Raw genomic sequence first — 22,156 nt, 5'->3', positions numbered from 1 at the left:
AGCATTTTAGTTAAATAAGGAATAATGTCAGTCTACTGTAACATTACAGGGTCCCCCCCCCCCCCCCCCCCAATTTCTGGCAATCCATAGAGTACAATGGCACAAAACCATTCTAACCTGATGAAGATCCAAGTAGGATCGAAATGTTGTCCAGATTAAACTTTTATGGCTTCGAGTAAGCGTTCAGGTGTTTTTTCAGTTCACCTTTTTTCAGTAATACTGCTTTCTAATAGCCTTGCACCTACATGATGTCTGTATAATTACTCTCCTTCAACTAATATATGATATATATATATGATATATAACATATAGTCCAGAGGCATTTTTCATTTTTTTTGATTTGTCATAGTAGAAAAAGCTTACTAATAGCACTAACAATGGCTCTGTTATATTCAAGTGTCCCAATAAATTAGTGAGCCAGCAGCACCCACAATAGCAAGGCCCTGAATCTGAAGCAGCTAAATGGAATTCAGTCATCATTAATTTCTAATATTTACACCTGTACTTTTTCTCCTATGACATTTCAAAATGTTTTCCTATCCTTTTGTTAATATTCCTGCAGCCTTGATTTGTTGAACCTGTAATTTATTAGTAACTATGCAGCTGTATGCTATTAGAGAGCTATGATGGGTCGGCAGCCCTCTGCACCCTGTGGCCTCTCCTCACAGCCAACATTTCAGTTTCTTTCTAATCTTTTGTGTTGCTGACTGAACATATTTTGATTCCTGCAGCTTTTGTTGCTAATCTCATCTAATTTAATTTGACGTACGATTCCCACCTCAGTCATTTAATCCTTAAAATAGAATTATCCACACTCTGGGATCCAGTATCTTCCTGCTTCCCCACCAGTCTGTCAGTCAGAATCAGAATTATGCATTCCTATTAATACTGATCTTCACTATTCTTCATGCAGAGATAATTGCAGTGCCTGGGTCGCTGATTAATTCACAGAAAAATTCAATTTCCTAGATGTGTAGTGCAGTGCAGCCACTGCTCTCATGACATTTTCCCTGTCACATAAGCATCAATTTAAGCCTGTCTTCTTATACATTCAGCTGTTGAATTTGCATTTTACAAGGATGCTTCTCTGCTGAACCATGACCTCCCCAACCCCCTCCGCTTCTATCACATCCAGCATATGACGCTTGTATCAGACATATAGTGAGTCATATGAGATGTGTTAAGCCTCCAAGAATCATACATTTCACCCAGAGATTCAGCTTATATTATATGATATACATATACGTATAGAATTATAAATTCTAAAGCCAAATTTCTCATCTATTTTCCTTTTGTTTTCAGATTTTGTCTGTGTGTAATATTTCATTTGCAGTTCTGGAGAAAGGCCAGATATCTTCTATTTGTTCCTACACACAATAGAGCTAATGGTATTGCAGAGCAAACTCTGACTTTCTTTGTTCCTAAACAGAGTGAATGCATCTTATTTACGGATAGATTGTTTTGATAGAAAGCATGAATAGAGAGAGAGTGATGGGGGGTGACATGTAACAAAGGTCTGCAGCCAAACTCAATCATATCGGTCATATGGTGTGTGTCCCAACCAGTAGGCTACCAGGGTGAGCCAAGTATGAATTGCTTTTAAAAAACTGGGAATAATGCATGATAGATTTCATTTTACATTTCCAGCTATCCTCTCTTGGCTTGAATGAAAATGTCAAATCACATACTGGTGATACAAAACAACATTAAATGTCACTTTCTGTGTCTGCAGAGAAGCAAAGTTAAAGATAGTGGCTGAATTTGTTCTTTACTTTCTCACTGAAACCCGTTAAATACACAGTAATTCTCTCAGCTTCACTTCAAATCTCATCCAGCTGCTTAAACTGTTATTATAATTATTTTAAATTGTTTTTGTTGTATTGGCATTGCTTACTGTTACACAAATTATTATTCTGTGAATATATGGAAAACTAAAGCCTGTTGCTCCCTCTGGTGGTTTTAGATATGACAGTCAGATATTACAATAAATCAAAACTTGTAAATGTCAAATTTACTAATTGGCTCCCTGCTTCAAAGTTTGAATAAAGAGGGAACAGGGGTGAGGCTAACAGAATATTTATTTAAACAACCAAAATTTTCCAAAAAGTAAATGAGGCACAGCTGAAAAGAAATATGGTTAAGTGAAAGTGAAAAGATAATTATCATCTCTAATAAATGAATAAGATATTTGTAGCCAGTTTAAAGGTCCTTTAAGACAATATATATTTATCATAACAGCAGCTTTATCAGCCATCGTCTGCAAAGCCTCTCCAAACTTTACTTCTCCTGCAAACGGCAGGGAGTTTTATGCATATTGCATCCAATGCAGGGCAACTCTTGTGATTGGAAGAGGTGGAAGTGGCAGCATGTGGTGGCCAATCTGGTCTGGAAGAGGTGTTTCCTGTATGTGCAAAACAACATGGCAGAAGATTTATACTTCAGCATAATAATAATATTGATACGTGACCTTAGCATTACCTCTCACTTTGGAGTAAATTGGAAAATGATACAGGGCAATTTTGTTATTATCAGAGTTACAGATTTGTTTCAGTAAGCTAAATAGCCTACTGTACAGGATTTTTTGCAATTTGCATTGAAGAAGTACAATTGATTGATGATTTTGTAAAAAAAAACAACAAAAAAACAGAGAGCGAGACAGAGAACATTTGTAAGTAACCCTGTCCTAAAAACCTCATGTTAGAAGTGTTTATTTGTTATATCTTGGTGAGCACTGCCCTTGAAATGAGCCAGAAAGAGATAGACACAGAGATAGAGAAGTGATATATTGACTTTGACAAGTTAAAAGCAACTCCTCCTTGGGCACATCGAGGAGAGGAGGCGCCATCTCCGCGTGAATCTGCCGGAAGCTCCTTGAACCTGTCCCCATGAACTTCACACGCTACAGGGAACGTCCTACCAAAAGCCCTGCACCTTTTGAACTCTTTATCCACACTAGACTTTTTTTTGACTGGCTGAGTAGAGTACATCACCCAAATCATCCAAACCAGTGGAGCAAAGACAGATCTATGGTGCTGAGACATTTTGACGCATTTTGTCCAAACTGTGCTCTGGGTGAGAAGCATTGCAGTATATTGCCACACTTTTTCTGTGCTCAGTGGTAAAAACAGTAGTTTAACATCCAGCTGTAGCAATAAAACCCTGTAGGTACTCAGCTTAGAGTTATGATTAACTGTTTCTTTTTACTGTTTTTTTTCCTGTTTTCTGTATTCTGTTGTAAATGTTGAATACGGATTCAAAGGTCTGCACCAAGGCAATACAATTCCTGCATCAAGGAACATTGAAATGTCCTTGCTCTAATGAACTGAGGCTTGGAATGTAAAGTGCAGCAAGTAAATGTCTTGTAAGTCAAAAGTGACATTTTAAAAATGATTCTTAAGGGAACAGCAAGGCATGTTTTATTTGAGCAGGATGATTTTGCAATATTTCTTAGTTGTATAACACCTGACTATTTCTCGGTGTTACTTCAGGTATTTTGTTTATTTATTCATTTATTGATTGATTTATTTAACAGGGACAGTGCACATTAATAAACATTGCTGTAAATGCACTAGAGTTAGCCAAGAGGCTATTTTGTATCTGAAGTTCCTGAGCAGATGTTACAGAGTCACCCTAAAAACAGAATATAAGAATGAAATTATAAAGTTATTGAGATCATTTATAAGCATGCAGAACAATAATAAAAAGAAAAGAATATTAATGTTAATAAAAATATCAACAACTATCCTCTAAACAAATTATGATGTCTAGGGAGTATGTACACAGAGAACAGCACAGGACCAAGTATCGAGCCCTGAGGCACACCATACATTATTTATCAAGAAAACATGCTAATTTATGGGGGCATTGAACTCTCTGTTGGATAAGATTTAAACCATGCATGTGTAAGTGATGTTGTTTTATCATTAAAGGATACCTGGCTGTTCCTAATTCACTGATTTTGTGTGCACTTGGGTCCACTGCTTCTCATAGATGGACAAGATTAACATGAGCTCAACATGGCAGCTGTGAACCCACATCAATCAGCTATCAGCCTGATCAGACAGACATGGTCTATTACTTCATATGTCTATAAGCCTTGACATTTAGTCATATTAAGGCAGCATTTATACTTTCCTATCTGTTTTGTATATTTTCATTAAAGGAAATCACTTGTGTCGAAAAGGAAACACCCGACTGCATGTTGACCTGCAAATGTTTATAACCACACAGTCAATGCCTGGCTGCCCTGATGGATGCATGTAAATGCCTCAATTACAGCAAATGCTCCATGAATTCCTGACTGATTTCAGCTCATTATTCACATGCACATACACAGGGCTGTCATGGTCAAGGATTCTGCTGATTTCCCTTTATAATTTATACATTGCAGCCCTTGAATATCAAAAAGGTTTCTGCCATAGGATCATACTTTTCAGGCTGAAGTAGAAAACACTGAGACTGTCGTAACAGTTGAATGTTTGTGAAGGAGGTTTGAATAAATTCCTGTTAACTCAGGTCAATTTTTTAATCTTTGGCATCATTCTGGATTTCCATTATAAAACTAATGAACCTCCCCTCTCTTATGTCATTAATCAAGCTATAATTATTCAGGTGATTTACTTTTGAGGGCTAATGACCAGAGGGAGAAAAAAACAGGTTCTTTGCTCTCTAAAGACTTTTTTCATAATCCGATGCATTATTTACAGAATCTGTCATGCTAAGCTGGAGCCGGTCATCCACAACAAGTCAATCAGTAATTAGGTAACTTACTGTGTGGGCAGATTTATTGTTGATTTGGGGTACAGTTTTTTTTTAAAAACAGCCTGCAGGGGCTTAAGATTGAATGATGATGCATTTTAAGTGATAAAAAGTTGACTCGCTTCATGTAAGTTACCTTGAATCTTGTATGACTTTTTTCTGCCTTTTTACTACAGACAGGTGGCAGGACAAGGATCTGACAAATTAGATGCTTACGACTTGGTGTTAAATGCAGTCTGGATTTATGACTCCTATTCCTCTTATATATCTCATTTGTCAACACTTTGTTTGGCAGGCTTTGCAGACCACACATCCACACATCACCAAACACTGCAGGCTCTTCCATCTCAGACTGTGCTGATTGGAGGAGCTGATTGAAGCATCTCCTGAAGGTACACTATGAAGATTAAACCCCAGCTGTTTTGATCACTTCCCTCAGCAGTGAATCACCAGATTCAGGTTGCAAGAAAACGAACAGGTGCTGCACATCGGCACAGCTTGGGTAAGACTGTGAAACCAGATTGGCTGCATTGAAAATGTTCTTCCCTGTCAATATGTCCTAATTATCAAACTGTCAAGAGGCACCAGGGTAGGGAAAAAGCGATTATGAAGACGAATGACGAGGCAACACAACTTAAATTCTGAGGTTTTCTGTAATCATATAGGCTACAGAATCTTCATCAGCTTTCCTGCTGTTGCTGAATGGAAATAGGTACCTTTAATAGTCTTTCTTCACTGATATTCACAGAGATTTAATTGATTGTTTTTACTTTTATACAATCTTACCTGTTTTTGTATTTGCTTTAGGGCAGAACCTGATTAATTACAGCACTGAAATACAGAATTTCTTTGTACATACTGACTTCCTATTCAGTATAATCCCTCTATATTGTTTTTAATCTTGTGAGATAAGAGAAAAATTTCTTTTGCAGGTTATGTACTAGAGTGTGAAGTCAACCTCCCACTCACCATCACTGAGATGAAACGTCAACAAGGGGGCAATAATCTGAGGTCAGAGGTAATCAGTCTGCTTACAAACAGGAACAGGATTTAATCACGTCTTTGTTTTAATATATACAAGACAGTGTGTGTGGAGCAGTTTCGGGTTCAAATCTTTGACAAATGGTTGCACTGGTCACATCAGCTCCAGGGGCCTCAATGATAAATTTCTCCTATTTAAGTTGCTTATAGTGGTGCTTTGCTTTGACCCGTGTTTTGCTCATGAAGGTGAATTGAATCACAAGAGTTCTTGTTAAAATTCATATGCTGTAAGACAGAAAGGAAAGGAAATACATGAATGGTCTCAAATTAACAAGTTGAGCTGAGCTGTGGAGGCAAACTCTTGTTGAAAATATGCAAAATTATTTCTACTTTCGGAAATACATTTTCGGAAATGAATTCTGCTGACTTTGGTGATCCCCTGACTTTTCCTTTAGCACCAGCGAGTCAACATCTACTAGAGGGACACAAATCTTGTACAGACAAATCTGCAGATGATGGATCCTACTGATGTCAAGTTTCCTCTAGTGTTAGCATTATGTGAACATTGTGGTTTTGAGTGAAATGTCTCAACAACTACTGAGTGGATTGTGATGAAATTTGGTATGCACATTCATGTCTCCTGCAGGATAAATTAAACAACTTTTCTTTTTATCTAGCGCCATCATCAGGTCAAAATTTAAATTTGTCCAATACTTTGGTTTGTAACAAATGACATTCCCATTAGCTTAGCAAATGTTAGCATGAAAACACATTACCTAAGCTAAGATTGTGAAAATGGTGAACATTATACCTGACGAACACCTGCATGTTAACACTGTCATTGTGAGCATGTTAGCATTTAGCTAAAAACACTGCTGTGCAAGTAAGCACGGCTCTTTCCCCATCATCTTCACTTCTTGGGCTACATTACTATATTCTGATCTTAATGTTCACTAGACTCCTCTTATATCCAGTTGCTCTAACTATTATGTGTCTGTATAAAAAGTAATTATTTTTAATTAACTTTTATTTACAGAACAATGAGGTCAGCTTTGTGCTGCCCCGTTGGCTCGACTCTAATGCAAATCGCTCCCTCGTTGTGATCAGTTAATTATACTTATGAGTCTCTGTGATGGACCACGTTGCTGTTTTACACTCTCGCACTTTCATTACATGCTCAAATTGGACTAAAATGACTAGTCTGTTTGTCCTTATTATCGTAACCACAATTTGCCTCCCATCACATGTATTTTTGCATCATGACACTGTACCCAAAATGACAGATTGCTGTTTGGTATTTTGGAAAAACAATCTATATGTGGCATAGTCTCAACATGCTGCTGCCTGCACTGTGTACACCCTCACTACCACCGCCAATAGAGGTCAATACAGACGTGAGCTTTTCTTGTTCCATTGGTCCCTCGTCCCCAATGGAGCCGTCGAACTTGCCTTTTCTCTCAAGGTTAATTTCATTTGAACTATGCCAGCTCATGTACTGACTTGCTTCTTGTCTGTTTTAAGGTCCTGTCTTTATTGATTGCTGCGAAATGAAATTACGCCTCACTGTAAAGTGGGGCTGAGCCCTGTTGGACACAGTTAATGATCCTCTTATAGCACTTCATATTCCCAACCTCAGCTCTTCTCTCTTTTGTTATGTGTTCAATCCATCATCTTGTAATTAGTTACAGCTAATGTGTTTAATCTGGTTGAAAACAGTGGGCTCTCTGAAGGCTCTTCTACCTGCACAGACAGACTTGTTAGCCCTGTGTTTTTGTGAATAGGACGTGTTAAATCTTGTGTGTTGGCAAGGATGCAGCTCACACACAAACATTTAAATAAGAATCTTCCTGATTTATAGAGCTGCAAAGACCTCTACAGACATTCATTTACTCTTTACTACATTAACTCTTTCCAGTATTCACCTAAATGAAACCATTAATCTAATATAAAGCTAATCATAAGTGTAATGTTAAAACTAGACTCAGTTCCAAGTCTTAAAGGAACTGTTTGACATTTTGGGAAGAAGGCTTTTATGCTGAGAGTTAGACAGGAAGATTGATTTTGTGAGAGTGGTTTCAATCTTCTTATTTAACTCTCAGCAAGAAAACAAATATGTGTATTTCCCATTCCCAATTTATACTCTTAATTTCAAGTAAGTCCTAACCTAAGCTTAAACCTTTTGTCCCAAAACACAGCTTTAGCAAGATAGGTAACCATCTAAATGTCTTCGCTTTGGAGCATTTTGCTCTTTTCTCTTCTTGTCTTCATATGAAATACAGGAACACACACGCCAGCAAAGTGACCTCATTGAGTAACAGCCATAAAAGCCATTTATTACCTTTTACAACATGCTAAGAGCTACAGTACAGGATCAATCCAAGATCCAAGTAAACTGCACATGGTGAAGACAGAAGAAAAGCTCTTCCTTGACAGGAGTTCTCCTTCGTGTCCCAACAACAAAATGTTTTACTTGGAGGCGAACTGTAAGAAGGTGTTCTAGTTTAAGGACAAACAATACCAGGCTCATGACGTTGCTGCTGGACTCGGCGTGGCTGCTGTTGGCCTTGTCTCTGTTGTTTAACCCCGTGTATGTTGGAGCCTGTTTAACTGAGGAGTTTAGCTGCGCTCAGGGTTCATGTGTGCCTGAGGACTGTGTGTGTGATTTCACTAACAACTGTGAGGATGGAAGCGACAAGGAAGACTGTGAGTAGAACAAGAATATAAATCTGAATGATATAAAGGAGTATAAGACGTATAAGAGGAGCTGACTAATAAAAGAAGGTATCGAAAGTGTACTTTGTATGAGAGTGAAACAGGAAGTCATCCAGCTAAAATTGATATTATTGGTTTTGAAAATGGGAATGAAAGCAACATTTTCAGGGGATTGTCGCTGCCATGAGGAGAGAATTGCCTCTCGTCTGAGCTGGGATGTCCAAAGTGGATAAATGGGCTACAACATATCCGTGATGTGCTGTTATGGTATTTCACTGGAAATCATATCTAGCTTATTTCAGGCTGAAATGGAAAACATGTGCTCCACACAAAATAATTGATCTAAAAGAACCACACAGTGTTGTTACTGGACGGGATAACAGATGCTTATCACTAAATATTATTCATGTTAGTCTATTTTTTATTAACTTAGATTACACTTTTTGTCATTTGGGATACATATTGTTGCTGCCTAAGGACAGACTGTATGTATCCTTACCTTGTTCTTTTTAGGCTATGGTTAATGGTTTAGTTGTTTGTTATTACCCCAGTGAATACTTTAGTTCAATCCAAATTTAATATTCACAAATCATCAACAAATTGATTGAAATTGGCAGCTCTTCTTACTGTATACATCACAAGAAATATACTTGTCCGCATGAAAATAATAGATCAATGATGGCTTCATCACGTATGTACATACACCAAAAGCAAAGCAAACGAAAGTCAAGTAAATTAAAATGCAATATGCTCCTGTTAAAAGAATCAATTTTTAATATTCTTTCAGTATAATGTAAATCTTGCATCTTGTTGCATCATTGCTGATCCTGTCCTTTGAAAATACTACAGTATTAACACTAATGCTTCATAAAGTCGTCCCTTGTTGCAGATTTTACCATAAAATCAAATACAAAACCCTGCTTGAAGTGAGAATGAATCTTTATTGTGCGTACAACTGACAGCTTAATCCCAATACACAGAATAATGTGTAAAGAGCAACAATTGAAAACAGCAGTACAGTAAAAGTGTTGTTTTCTTTTTAAGGCTCCAGATATAAGAGGTGTGACTTTGAGGAGGGGTTCTGTGACCTGACCCAAAGCTCAGAGTCGCTCTCTCAATGGATCAGAACAACTGAGGTCTCAGGACTCAAACATGACCATGTCAACAACCAATCAGGTTAGAGCATGTGACATTTGCCATATGGGACTATAATGTACTGTACATCCATTGTGAATACACAAGCTTTACCCAGTATATGTTTTATTTATGTTTTTCCATGTATGCATCCTCACAATTCTCTCTCTCCTTCAGCACATTTTCTGTCCCTTTTTCCTGCCGGAGGAAACACAACCACAGCAGATCTGAAGAGTCCTGTATTCATGCCTCATCAGACCTGCCAGGTATCACCGTTTTTGACATAAACAGAGTCCAAACCACCAACAATCACATGACAACTGGTGATAGCTTCCTTGTATTTTCATTCATCAGATGAGCTTCTACCGTTATGTTGGAGCAAAGCATGGAGATCTTCAGGTCCTGATTGAAACCCATCCACTGGGTGAGAGCAAAGTGGTCTGGAAACACTCCTCACAACCACAAACGGAAATATGGCTGTGGACTGTGATTCAGTTGTCCAGTAATCACAGTTTTCAGGTGTGTAACACTCTCAGTTTACTATGATGGAGTTTAATATTACTGTTTTCATATTGTGGATTAGATTAGATTCAAAAATATTAAAAAATACATGTACTGTATTTTGAATAGATTTCTAATAGATATACAGAAAAAGTTTAACCTCAGCTCTGGATGAGCATCATAAAAAATGTAATCTAAATATCCAATAAATAGAGGCACATTACAGAAAACACTTCAAGTCATAATCTATATTCAATCCATGAGGTGGCAGAGTTCAATAGTGTTCCCTCCTGGAAAGTAAAACATCCAAGTTGCCTCTTCTTGGGGGGAGTAATACCCTCTCAATACCAATATATCTTAGAAGAAGAAACAGGATGATTAAATTCATCAAAATGTGCTGCTACTGGATTCAGGTTCAGCTATATTAATATATAATATACATAATAGTTTTCAGCGCTCTACTCATCTTTCCAACATGAAATAATAATGTGACATGAAATAACTCTTTTTATAGGAATTTCTTTACCTGTGTGAGGATGTTTACAACTGTTAGAACAGTAGTTACACTGACTACAACAACCACAGTGGCTGTTGCCCTCAAGGATAGTTGTTAAAATGATTGAAGTGGTCTCCCAGGTTTTTTATCTCTTTTTACATACTACGAGAGGTCGTTCTTTGAATACACCATTGAGATGACAATCAGATTTAAGTATATGCCAATGTTTTGTTATTATTCACTTTATCTGTTCTGCGGCCTTACAATACTCAGTTGTAAACATTATATGGTCATTTGATTTCACCGTAGGTTTACTCTTTTAAGAGATCAGACCTTGATCTGTCTTTTTTAGTGGCAGCATCATTTAGAACAGATTTCTTGTATCCTCTTTGTTGGGAGACTATTTTTTAACAGTAAAGGATGATCAGAGTCTGTCCTCAATAAAGCATTTCTTGCAGTAGGTTTTCTGAACAGATCTGAACAAGTAATTATTGTAGGTATGTAAAAAATGAGTAGCTGGGTCTTGGACCCTTTAAACAGACAGAACACATCATTTCATTTTGCCTTTACTTGACAGTCGACAGTACAGATAGGCAGGAAACGTGAAAAGAAAGCAAGGATGTTGATGTGATAAACTACAAAAGTCCTCAACCCAGAATCAAACCATAGATATTGTAATTAGATGGTATACAGGTGCATCCACCCCCATTTTTCTTACTGTGGTTTAGAGCAGTGGTTCCCAACCTGGGAGATTGGGACCCATGCAAGGGGTCGCAGGATAAATTTGAGGGGTCGTGAGATAGTTAACATGATAGAAAAATAGAAAACAAACATGTTTCTGCTAAAGAAAACAGTTCCCTCTTCTTCATTGTTTTTTAAATCAGGAATTACTGGACCATTTCACCTTTTTAAGGTCCATGAAAATTATTCAGATAAACCAATCTTAGAGAGAAGAATCATCTTTTGGTTAAACTGGTAATAACATGTTGATATATGCCACATTTCGAGGAGCCCCATGTAAACAAACCCTTGTTTTAAGGGGTTGAACCAGCGGTCTAGAAGGACATAGCTGGTATAATATTTTCTATATAAAGCTTTCATCATATTTTAGGTTTTTAAATCAAAACTTTTCTGTATATAATTTAAAAACCTTTACATTAATATATCATTATTTTATCCAGATATACAGTATAGAGTTGTACTAATTATTGGGAGATGCTTGGAAGTATTTGATTGTACCTAATTGTGTCATTCTGTAGGGTATGGTATCATAAAAGCTGACATCTTGGTCAATATAGTAGGGTGTTGAGGTACCCATTGTAAGATATATCGTACAGTACAAGGTTCCTTCAAAGTGATAAAGTCATCACAGCAGAAATGAGTTGCTGGACAGGAGCCGTTTATGTGCAGTGAGGGGGTACTGACCCACCTGGACCCTTCGGAGGCCATCTGGAGTCCTGTGAAGCCTGCTGTTTGTGTCCTTCCTATATCCTCAGACAATGTCAGTGAGTCACCCTTCTCCCCTTCTCTGCCTCCACCATCTGTCTCTCACTACAGCCCGCTCAGTTTCATAACATAGCTGCCCGGCGCCAGGGGTAAAGAGAGGTCAACTCTCCGCTAACATTCACTTTCCCCTCCATTAATCCACTTCCTGTTTCAAAGGCAGTTGAGTTAACAAGGTTTTTATTTACCACTGTGATTCGGGTGATTTCAATTTCAGCCTGTTTGCTTAATGATCTGCACTCTTTCACCTCCTTAAATTCTCTAGAGTTTTGTTGCCCTTCTCTAAGTGTGTAGTAGAAAACCCTTTCTAAAAGTTACTCCTTTCGGCAGCTTTATTAAGATTTGTCCAGATAAAATATAATGTGGATATATAAACATTTGGCCAAGAACTAGAAACAGAAGCAAAGTGAAAGCTTAATGACTGTGAATAAAAATACCCAGGAGAACAAGGGTACATTGTCTGGATCAGATAGATGCTTTGGCTGTCAAGTCCTTAATAAACAGTTATGTATACTCAAAGCTATCGTCCCATACATTGCATTGCTTTAATGGCCTATAGGTCCAGTTTTAGAAGAAATAAGCTGATCAGTATGAAAATTTTGTATTTGCGTACATTTTCCCATTAGCCATGATAAATCAAGCCACCATTTGTTTAGATCAGTCATAAATAAGGGGTTATAAAACTCTTAATGTTTAGATAAGGCTGTTCAGTGGACTTTGATCAGTGCAGCTATCTGGCTGTGATACGCAGAAATAATGCGTTATTTTTAGCCACTGAAATATCGGAAATATCTCAACAACCATTGGATGGATTGCTATGAAAGTTTACATATACATTCATGGTGCCCAGAGGATGAAGCCCCCTGACTTTTGTGATCTCCTGACTCTCACCAGCAGGTTAAAAAAAAATACTTTTACAGTCAGATATCTCAACATCTACTACAGCAAATAGATTAGATAGCACAAAAGTTTGCGTCACAATAGGTGGTAATGTCAGTTGCCCAAAAATGACATGTACAGTAGTTAAAGTAGTTTGAGTGACAGATATCATCTAGTGGCCGTAGTAATTATGACCAGAGCAGTGGCGCAGTTCAGATTATGTCTATATAAGTTGACAAATTTCCTCATTTGGAGGAGGTTGGAGGCTATAACCCAACAATGGACTTTACCACAGGAGACTGCTGTTTGTTTCCCATTTCCAACTGGAACAGTTTTTTTAAAAAACTTTATTTAGTGGCATCTAGCAGTGAGATTGCAGATTGCAACCAGATGAATACACCTCCCTCTCCCCTTCCAAGCATGTAAGAGAACCTACTGTGGTTGTGAAACTATAGTTTCCTGGCCCTCTCTAGAGCTTGTGTTTAGTTTGTCCATTCTGGGCTACTGTAGAAATATGGTGGCACAACATGGCGGCCTCCATGCAAGGGGACCCGCTACGTATGTAGATATAAAGGGCTCATTCTAAGGTAACGAATGATTCTTGTTTTCAGGTGATTATACAATAATTAAAACATACCTATGAATATTATATTCCATTTCTGCCAAGTCTGTTCTGTTAGATACCACTAAATCTTACACACTGGTCCTTAAACCCTGTGGTTATTATTGTAGCCATGACGACAAAGGTTGCCTAACTTTAAGTAGTAGCTTTAACTCACACCACATGTTTCTCTAGCCTTTATAAAATGATCATTTTAACCCAAACCACGAATTGTCCCCAAACCTAACCAGACCTTAACTAAAGTGTTGTAACTTCATAAAACATAATTATTAACAGTGATATATAAGTTTTGGAAAGCACAGACAAATGATGTTGTCCTGCCAATAGTGGTGCCACATAGAACAGTCCTATGTGTTGTTCTGGCATGCACCTGGTCAAATGACGCATTTGGTCATTTAATTTGGAGGACTTGTTGGGTAAAAACCCGCTAAACATCAGCATGTTAGCATTGCCGCTGTAAGTATGGAAATACACTATATATACACGTACTGTATGTGCACACAGGCTAAATACACAAGCCCAAACAGATTGCATAGACTGGAAATGAAAAGAGACGTCTGAATGATGTCTTACAGCTTTTCTGTGTATACTGTTCCAGGTGGTGATTCGGGGAGAGCTTTCAGCTGACAGCGAAGCCTCTGAGGTCCTGGCCATCGATGACCTATCCTTCAGTCCCTGCTGCGTGACTGTGCCTGGTACTGCTATCATTAATAACAACTCACTACAAAGACGGGACAAGTTCAGACCTTGACATTTTGAAATATCGCTACACATAAACAGACTACATCAAACTTGTTTTGAATACTGATAACAGGGGAAGACACTAAAGCACCCAGGAATAACTGAATCATTAAAATGTTGCTTACTACACGTTTCTCTGACTATGGAGCACAGTCAGTGCTGCAATCTATGGCTTTATTTATGTTTGCTATAGTGTATCTCAGTGATGAATATGACACAGCTAAGCATCTTGGCTGGGAGCATTTGATAAACCACTGTCCACTTGGCGCTTTGAGCAGAATTTTAACATGTCGTCTTGGTGATATACAGGTATTTCAGTCTCACAAACAGCACAAACTATATCATCTTTACATCTGTTATTATTGATCCAATATGTGATGATGTTCCTGCTCTCTGCCTGTAAGACAAACAAGACTCCAGTCTTCTTTATAGATCGGCTCTTCCAAGTAACAACCTGTAGCCTTCAGCTTTTTCAGGTCTCTGTTCCTGGTAGAGCATCAAGGCCGTAGAGACTGTAGAGTTGACACAAAGCTGCTCTGGAGGCAAAATCAATGTCAGTAGTTTGAGTTAGATGTCAATAATTGGAGCCAAAGTTCTGTCAAGGTTGTCAAATAATTATCCTGAATTGTTGAATGCATACATTTTTAAAAATCTGTACCACATTCATAATGAAAACAGGCCTGCTTGCTGTCTAACTATAATTTATTTAGGCTAGATTGTATTTTTCTGATCAGCAAGAGTGCTCTGTGTCAGATGCCTTTTTGTTCGTTGTTGGCTTTTTTCACTGAACTTCAGTTCCTGTATTTAATCCCTTCTGTCTGCTGTGGGAGACACTGTAAGGTCACAGTGAGTTGCCTACATTTTTCATTATCCTTGTCAACATGTTGAGCCTCGATCACTCCAGGTTAAGATCACATTGGCTTGCTTATCCATCACTCAGTCTGACAGAAAAAAACATCGTTTTTTTTACCAGCTAAGGTTTAACTGCTACTGCTACTTTTACAGAGACAAATATTTCTGTATTTAAATGCTTAAATCAGCTAAAATGTATATTTTCATGTTGATGAATCAAATAACTATGTGTATGGGACAGAAGTTGCTCTTAGTGACGAAAACCATAATATTATCACCTGACTCTGTAGTTCCCCTAAGCTCTAATGAGCATTTTAGCATCTTTCAGCTCACCTTTTTGGTTTTCTGGCCCACAACTTTACTTTTTGGTTCAATCTCATCAGCTCTCAAAAGCTTTGCTAGACCCAATGTTTGTTACTGGCTCAGCACAAAAAGGCATACAGGCAAAGCTAGCCATGAAGCAATTAGCAGCTCACGACTCAGATATTTCCCTCAGGAGTTGGTGGAGACCAAAACATAGTTAAAAGGAGAGTGAATATTGGACTTACATTCAGTACGAATGCTAATGCAGGTCTGCTGGATGTGTAAAAAGGTAACTGTTCACTAACATATTCTGCATATCGCTTTGTCAGTGTTGTGTCTCTGGTTTGTGTGCTTCCTCCAAGTACTCCAAAAGATTAATTAATGCCGGCTTAAGTTGAGTAAATTGCACTAAACAATAACAACGGATGCCAGTTTGGCAAACTACAGTCTGCTGGACCGTCACCAGGCCTAGTTTAGCATGTCTAAGTGAACGAGACAGGTCAGTGTCACCTTGGCACTTGGTCCCTTACTTCCATCTGTCCTCTCAGATAAGTTAGGTATTTCTCTCGCCTGGCTGATCATATCAAAACATAAAACCATAGACTGAACAATACTTCAGCAGCAAGTTAAAATTGCTTTGGATTCTTCCCACTAGCAGCTCTGCATGACTACTTCTCTCTTTCTTTTACAGTTTTACAATACATTTTATAGAGAAATTTCGAATTACAATGCAAACAATACTTTACCACACAGGCAAGGTTTAATATGTGTAGCCTCAGCTATATGTGAAGGAAGACATAGATATTGTCTTGATATGTGTCTCACATCTAATATTGCTAACAACATGCCTTTACGATCCCTTACAGAGAATTCTTTATGTCTTTTATTATTCATCCTATCTCCTGCACAGTCGATAAATTAGTTGTACTGAATTATGGGTTCACAGCAGCAATGAATTCAGATTAAGTGCACTGTTACCAATAATGGCAATATAACTATTAAATATAGGCCTACTATTAAAAGGATGCAGGCTGAAAATAAGATAGAAACACATTATTGTAAATTGTGTTTTCAGCAGAAGTTTGTCACCTCTTTTACACCCTGCCATCATAAATCACACTCTTTGCATGTGTGAGTGTCTCCAAGGGTGTTTGCATGTCTATGCATTTTTTGGGAATGAGCTGGCCACCATATAATTTATTACGATCATCCTTTTATATGCCTAACTGATATTCCCAGTCTTGTCTGACCTACTCTTGAGACTCTTTAGTCAACCTTAATCATTTTATCAGGTATTTTATCTTGCTCCGATGAATCATCTAGGGAGATACTTTTCAGAGGTGTAATATATTCCTAGACTCTACAGAAGCACAAAACAGGGCATACTCATTACACCTGCACAAATCAATATTTTACATTAACAATGGATGATATGGCCGCGTATACTTTGAAAAGTGTTGCTTTTAGTGTTTAATCCACTGAGTTTTATCTGCTGACTCTAGTTTGCCTCAGCTACATAGCGTTTTAGCATCTTTTAGCTCAGCATTTTGGTTTCAAAGCTCAAAAGCAGGAAAAAAGTGTTGCACACTCTGACTCCATATGTATTTCTCTTTTATTTTGATGATGTTTCGGCCCTCGGGCCTTCGTCAAGATCAACAACAAACAAGTGTGCAACACTTTTTTCCTGCTTTCCAATGATCAGCACCTCACTACAACCCTTGGTATGCATTACTTTTCCACTATATATTGGTTTCAAAGCCCCCAACTTTACTGTTTTGGTTCTCTCCCAACCTCATTTCCAGCAGCAGCAGAAACTTGAATTCAAAATTGAAACAAGAAATTTCTAAAAACCAACTGTTCACTACCAGTCCAGCACCAAATGACAGAAAGACAAAGTTAGCAACTAGCTACTGAACTTAGCACCTTTAGCAGCTTAAGAGCCAGATCTTTCCCTCGGGAGTTGGTGGAGACCAAAACAAAGATAAAAGCATGTAGTGTAATTGCCAACATGGCTCTGCTTAAGTTCAAACTAAGCAAAAAGTCTATGTAGACAGAATAACACAAACACCTTCTCTGTTATCTCTACTACTTTAAACTGACCTGTGTCAAAACTCTTTTTGTTATGAGATGAATTACTTCATAAATCTAAAAAAAAAGCAAACCATTTGGAATCTTCTTTCAATGGTCAGCCAAATGTCATTTAAAAATGGGGCTATTTTTCACTCGTTTCCAGAACTCCTCATAAAGTGGAATGAAATTGAGCTCATTTAAGAGATGAGGTCTTGGATGCACTATTGATCAAAATACCTTCATTCATTCATTACTTCACAGTTGAATCTAATCTTTCATAACACAGCTAATATACTTACGCTGGGTGCAGCTGATCTCATCTATATTAATCCACCATGATCTCCCATAAGTGCTTTTTAATGATAAAATCACAGGATAGAAGTCGATGATAACGACTATAAATCTTTGTATGTGGTGCGTCTACATCTGAATACATACCTTTTGGTTATCAAATTTCCTCTTGTAACTGAATTTTAAGCATATTGTGGATTTGATTTCCATGAAACTGTGTTTCTCTTACATTTTTGATTCCTGTGCCAGAGAGAAGTCCCACTCCTCCTGTTTGCCCTCCCTCATGGTTTTCCTGCGGCAGTGGGCTGTGTATAGAGGCCAGCAAAGTGTGTGACTTCACCCGACATTGTCCCCATGGAGAGGATGAAGCCGACTGCCGTAAGAACCTTGTTGCCAAGTAACACATTAAAATAGTCCCCATCCTATTTGTACATATGACCGAGAGCAGCTCGGTATTAATATTCATCTGACACTGTTACCTGTTTTGGATTTCATTTACTTGTATAAACCAGAGTTACATCCTTTTTTCTGTCATTTTCAAATTTGATTTATCAGTGTGGTCTAATGAATGGAACCCAAGAAGCAAGTTTATCCAGAATGTAAAAAAACTTTATTTGGACAGATGACACGATCTCACCACAAGGTCCATTAAAAGCTGCTCTTGTGCTTTTCTTTAGCAGATGGAGTCTAATCAGTTGTCTTGGAAATGATCAAATGTCCATTATTTTCTGGGCACTTTAAAGAGCAACTTGCAAGTTGGCAACCTGGCTGTTTTCATTTCCTCCTCAAATCGAGATATTGGTCGTGTAGTCACATAAGGGAGAGCAGTCAAGCTAGGTGCAGTTTAACAATAAGAAATCTGGATCTCAGCACTAGTTTTTGCACTACTGAGGTTGAAAATATATATTCATATGACTGTGACAGACTACAACTGTCTACATAACCCTCCTGTCTAAAATGAGTGCACACAACCATGTTCTTCAGTGAGCAGTGAAGTCCTGTCTCTTCACCTGGACAAAACACACCCAGGCATGAACACTAGCATGCTCTTTTTCCTGTGAGGAAAGTGCACAACACATCCTGACAGGCTGGAATTTGTGTGACCTGCACAAACACAATTATTCACAATGATAAAATGCAAAACAAAACTAGAGAAAAAACACAGATTCATTAAATGTCCACCGCTCAGACTGCACTGAAGCAGGGACAGTGAGACCGATTCCCTTATGCGACGTAATATGACATCAAATATTAACCTTTGAAACCATATATTAACCTTTCACAGGATCATTTTCATTATACCGAAACCATAAATCCACTAAGAAATTCAACTTGCAAGTTGCTCTTTAAAGGTTGGCATAAAAGTTGAGACAGTAAACTCATTTTTTCTAACCATGATAACTGTACTTGACAAAATCACCACAAGGTCCATTAGTAGATGTTCTTCAGCTTTCAATTAGAGTCATACAAAAGAATAAACTTTTTGCACAGGAAAATGGAAATCTGGACATCTACAAATCCATCTTCCTCTGCTGGGGAAGGTCATATGATACTATTGAAAGCTCCAGAACAGCTACTTATAGACCTGGTGGTGAGCTTTTTGTGCAAATTAACCTTCAATATCAGATTTATTGGAATAATAAATAATTTAATCTACTCCTTCAGCCTCTGAGTGTGACTTTGAGGACAGTTCTTGTGGCTGGTATGAGCTCACCCTTGGTGATGGCTTTGACTGGGTCAGGGGCTCATCTGTGGAGGTTCCTCCAGAATACTATGGCCGTCCACCACCCCTGGACCACTCTACAAACAGCACCGAAGGTAGAGTAACAAACACATCACATAAGGCAGTATTTGCTATAAACAGTTACCATCATGAGGCAGTGGAATAAGAACAGAAACGTAGTGATCTGATAAGATTATTTCACTGTGTCCAGGGTGTTTGGTCAGAAATAACTGGCAAAAGATAATATTATCTACAGAGTAAATCAAGTTTTTGTGGAAAAAGAGAAAATCCCTTGTCTGTGTGTTTTTGAGAGATAAGCATTTCATGGAGAAATGCTTTCTCAGCCATCTGAATAATAGAAAGGAAACCGACATAAGCTGTACCCATACTGCATATTAACACCACATCCTTCACTGAAACACACCATACTATGCTCACTCTGAAACACCATCGGTCTCTCCTTGGTTTATGCACAACAACATGTTACTGTTTCTGTGTATCATGCCTCATTACATCTCTATAGGCTGCTCTTTTCTCCACATCTACCCTCCAGAAAAGATTTAACTCTTCTGAAGGCATGAATTCGTTGCAGATTGACTTAAAAATGTCATGCAGGTTTTTTAGCGGCACCATCTGTTGTTTTTGTTGAGTACATTGTCTGAACATGCTGTGAAAACATGCTCTGTTTGGTCCAGATTTGGAGACTGTGCGGGCAGTAAAACCAAAATCTGTGTTTTGGTCCCAGAAGCTTCTTGATGTGCTCCAAGCTTTGCGACCAGAGACCTGTCCTGGTGGGAGCGTATGTTTGAAGATTTAGGAAATATGACTGTGACCATTTAAAGACTTATCTACTCTAGTCTGAAACATTGTATTAAGTGTTTATTTGGCTGCAAAGCACTAAATAGGAGCCAAGAAAACATTACAACTCCATCACACAACCTCATACTGTACAGCAGGGGTCAGCAATTAGGTTCAAACATGGGCCAGTTTTTTCAGGGTTTTTCATTCAGGGGCTGTTAAACCGCGCAGAGGAAACGCAGGTCTGTATGTTTTATTAATTTCTTTTAATTCTTGTAAGAATAAAATAGATTTATAAACACTCTTAAGGATTGTATCTGAGGGCAGATGTCATTTTTCTCATTAGTAAAAGATCTAACAGAGATACAGCTTATTTTATTAATAATTTGGCTGAAAATGACTCAAAAGTCAATATATGTTTGACGTACTTTATAACCAATAAACAACCATAAATGCCTGTTTCATTTATGGTTGATTGAAAGTTCTGTCTGCCATATATTTGTGATTCATTGAGATTTACACAAGCCTTGTGTTTATTTTGTTATCTATAGTAGATTTGAGTTTGGTCCACCAGCCACTGTTTGCCTACCACTGCTGTACAGCATCAGGCAGAATGGTTTCACGCTACCCTTCAATGGACCAGACGTCATTTTATTCATCTTTTTCATTAGTTTTGATGAATGCAGGACCACTGTACTGCCCTACAAAGCCAAAATGCAGTTAACCACTGTACATATTAGGTAAAAATTGAGTTAAAACAGGAACCTGAATTACATTTTACTATATTACACTACTACTACTACTACTACTACTACTACACTTTTACTATAGCCTACTATAAAGTTTACAGTAACTACAAAAGAGAGCTAAATACTAAACCAAACCACAGTAACTACATTCTGGGTTTGTATCGTTGCCCATAAGGCACAGTCATCTTCACTGCTAAAACAAGAGAGCTAGCATTATGTCAAGTGTTATTGTGTTTCCCTATCTGTTATCCATAATTGAAAAACATCTATTTTGGTGAAGTGACATATTCGAAATGCAATTTGTCATTCAACATAATTAAATGAAGCCGTAGCTAAATCCATTCATGAAGGAGAAATAAAGCCGGGCTAAACTCCTGCTAATGCTAATTAGCTTAGCAGAGTAACATTAGCACTAACTGCCATCTGAGCTTTTGACTAGCTTTAGTGTTAGATTAAATCACATATTATATACAATATGTTATATGTTATAGATGCTAAATCTATGACATTTTAAATGAATTTCTTATATTTATTTCAGACAGCAAAATAGAGCTAAAATATATTTAATTCCTATGAACTATGATAGTAGTAAATAATCAAAATTAAGTTTATTTTAACAAAGTAGTTAAAATGGACAAGAAAGCTGACAGAACATATTTTGTTGGTGCATTCTCTTTGCATTTCATGAAAACTATCAGGTAGAGTGCACATTTTTTGGTGTTATATATGTTATGCTACTGTTCTGTGGTATTGATTTTTTTGGTTAAATGATCAACCTACAGAGCTGATGTTGGTCTGAACATCCCTAAAAAGGCAATATGACATTACAACATCATGTGGCTGGCAGTTTGTCAGCCTGAAAACTTTAAAACCTTTTTTCTCAACTTCATTTGTGGGGCTGTGTGACCTCATGGTGTTGGCAAGAGTGGGTGTTTTCATGCATTGTGTTAAATTAAATGGCATCCTGCATATTATTGCTGTACCGAGCTGCTATTTGCACATTCGTAGCTTGGCTTGCAATTGTCCTCTGACCAGTCTCATCA

At 37.8% G+C, this 22,156-nt stretch overlaps 1 protein-coding gene across 2 annotated transcripts in view; it reads left to right on the top strand.

Annotated features, from left to right (window-relative positions):
• Positions 1-8,092: 8,092 nt before the first annotated feature.
• malrd1 (MAM and LDL receptor class A domain containing 1) overlaps positions 8,093-22,156 on the top strand; it is a 62,941-nt gene continuing 48,877 nt past the window's right edge. For both annotated transcript variants that reach the window (XM_067578181.1, XM_067578180.1), the window contains exons 1-7: positions 8,093-8,442; positions 9,496-9,627; positions 9,763-9,851; positions 9,940-10,104; positions 14,185-14,281; positions 18,093-18,221; positions 19,509-19,661. In XM_067578181.1, the coding sequence (XP_067434282.1) occupies positions 8,265-8,442; positions 9,496-9,627; positions 9,763-9,851; positions 9,940-10,104; positions 14,185-14,281; positions 18,093-18,221; positions 19,509-19,661 (943 nt within the window). In that variant the 5' untranslated portion in view covers positions 8,093-8,264. The remainder of the gene's footprint in view (positions 8,443-9,495; positions 9,628-9,762; positions 9,852-9,939; positions 10,105-14,184; positions 14,282-18,092; positions 18,222-19,508; positions 19,662-22,156) is intronic.

This window comes from Thunnus thynnus, chromosome 21 (assembly GCF_963924715.1).
Source record: "Thunnus thynnus chromosome 21, fThuThy2.1, whole genome shotgun sequence".
In the NCBI taxonomy this organism is placed as follows: domain Eukaryota; kingdom Metazoa; phylum Chordata; class Actinopteri; order Scombriformes; family Scombridae; genus Thunnus; species Thunnus thynnus.
Note: the sequence above shows the minus strand (reverse complement) of the source record. Positions and strands in the feature narration are given on the sequence as shown.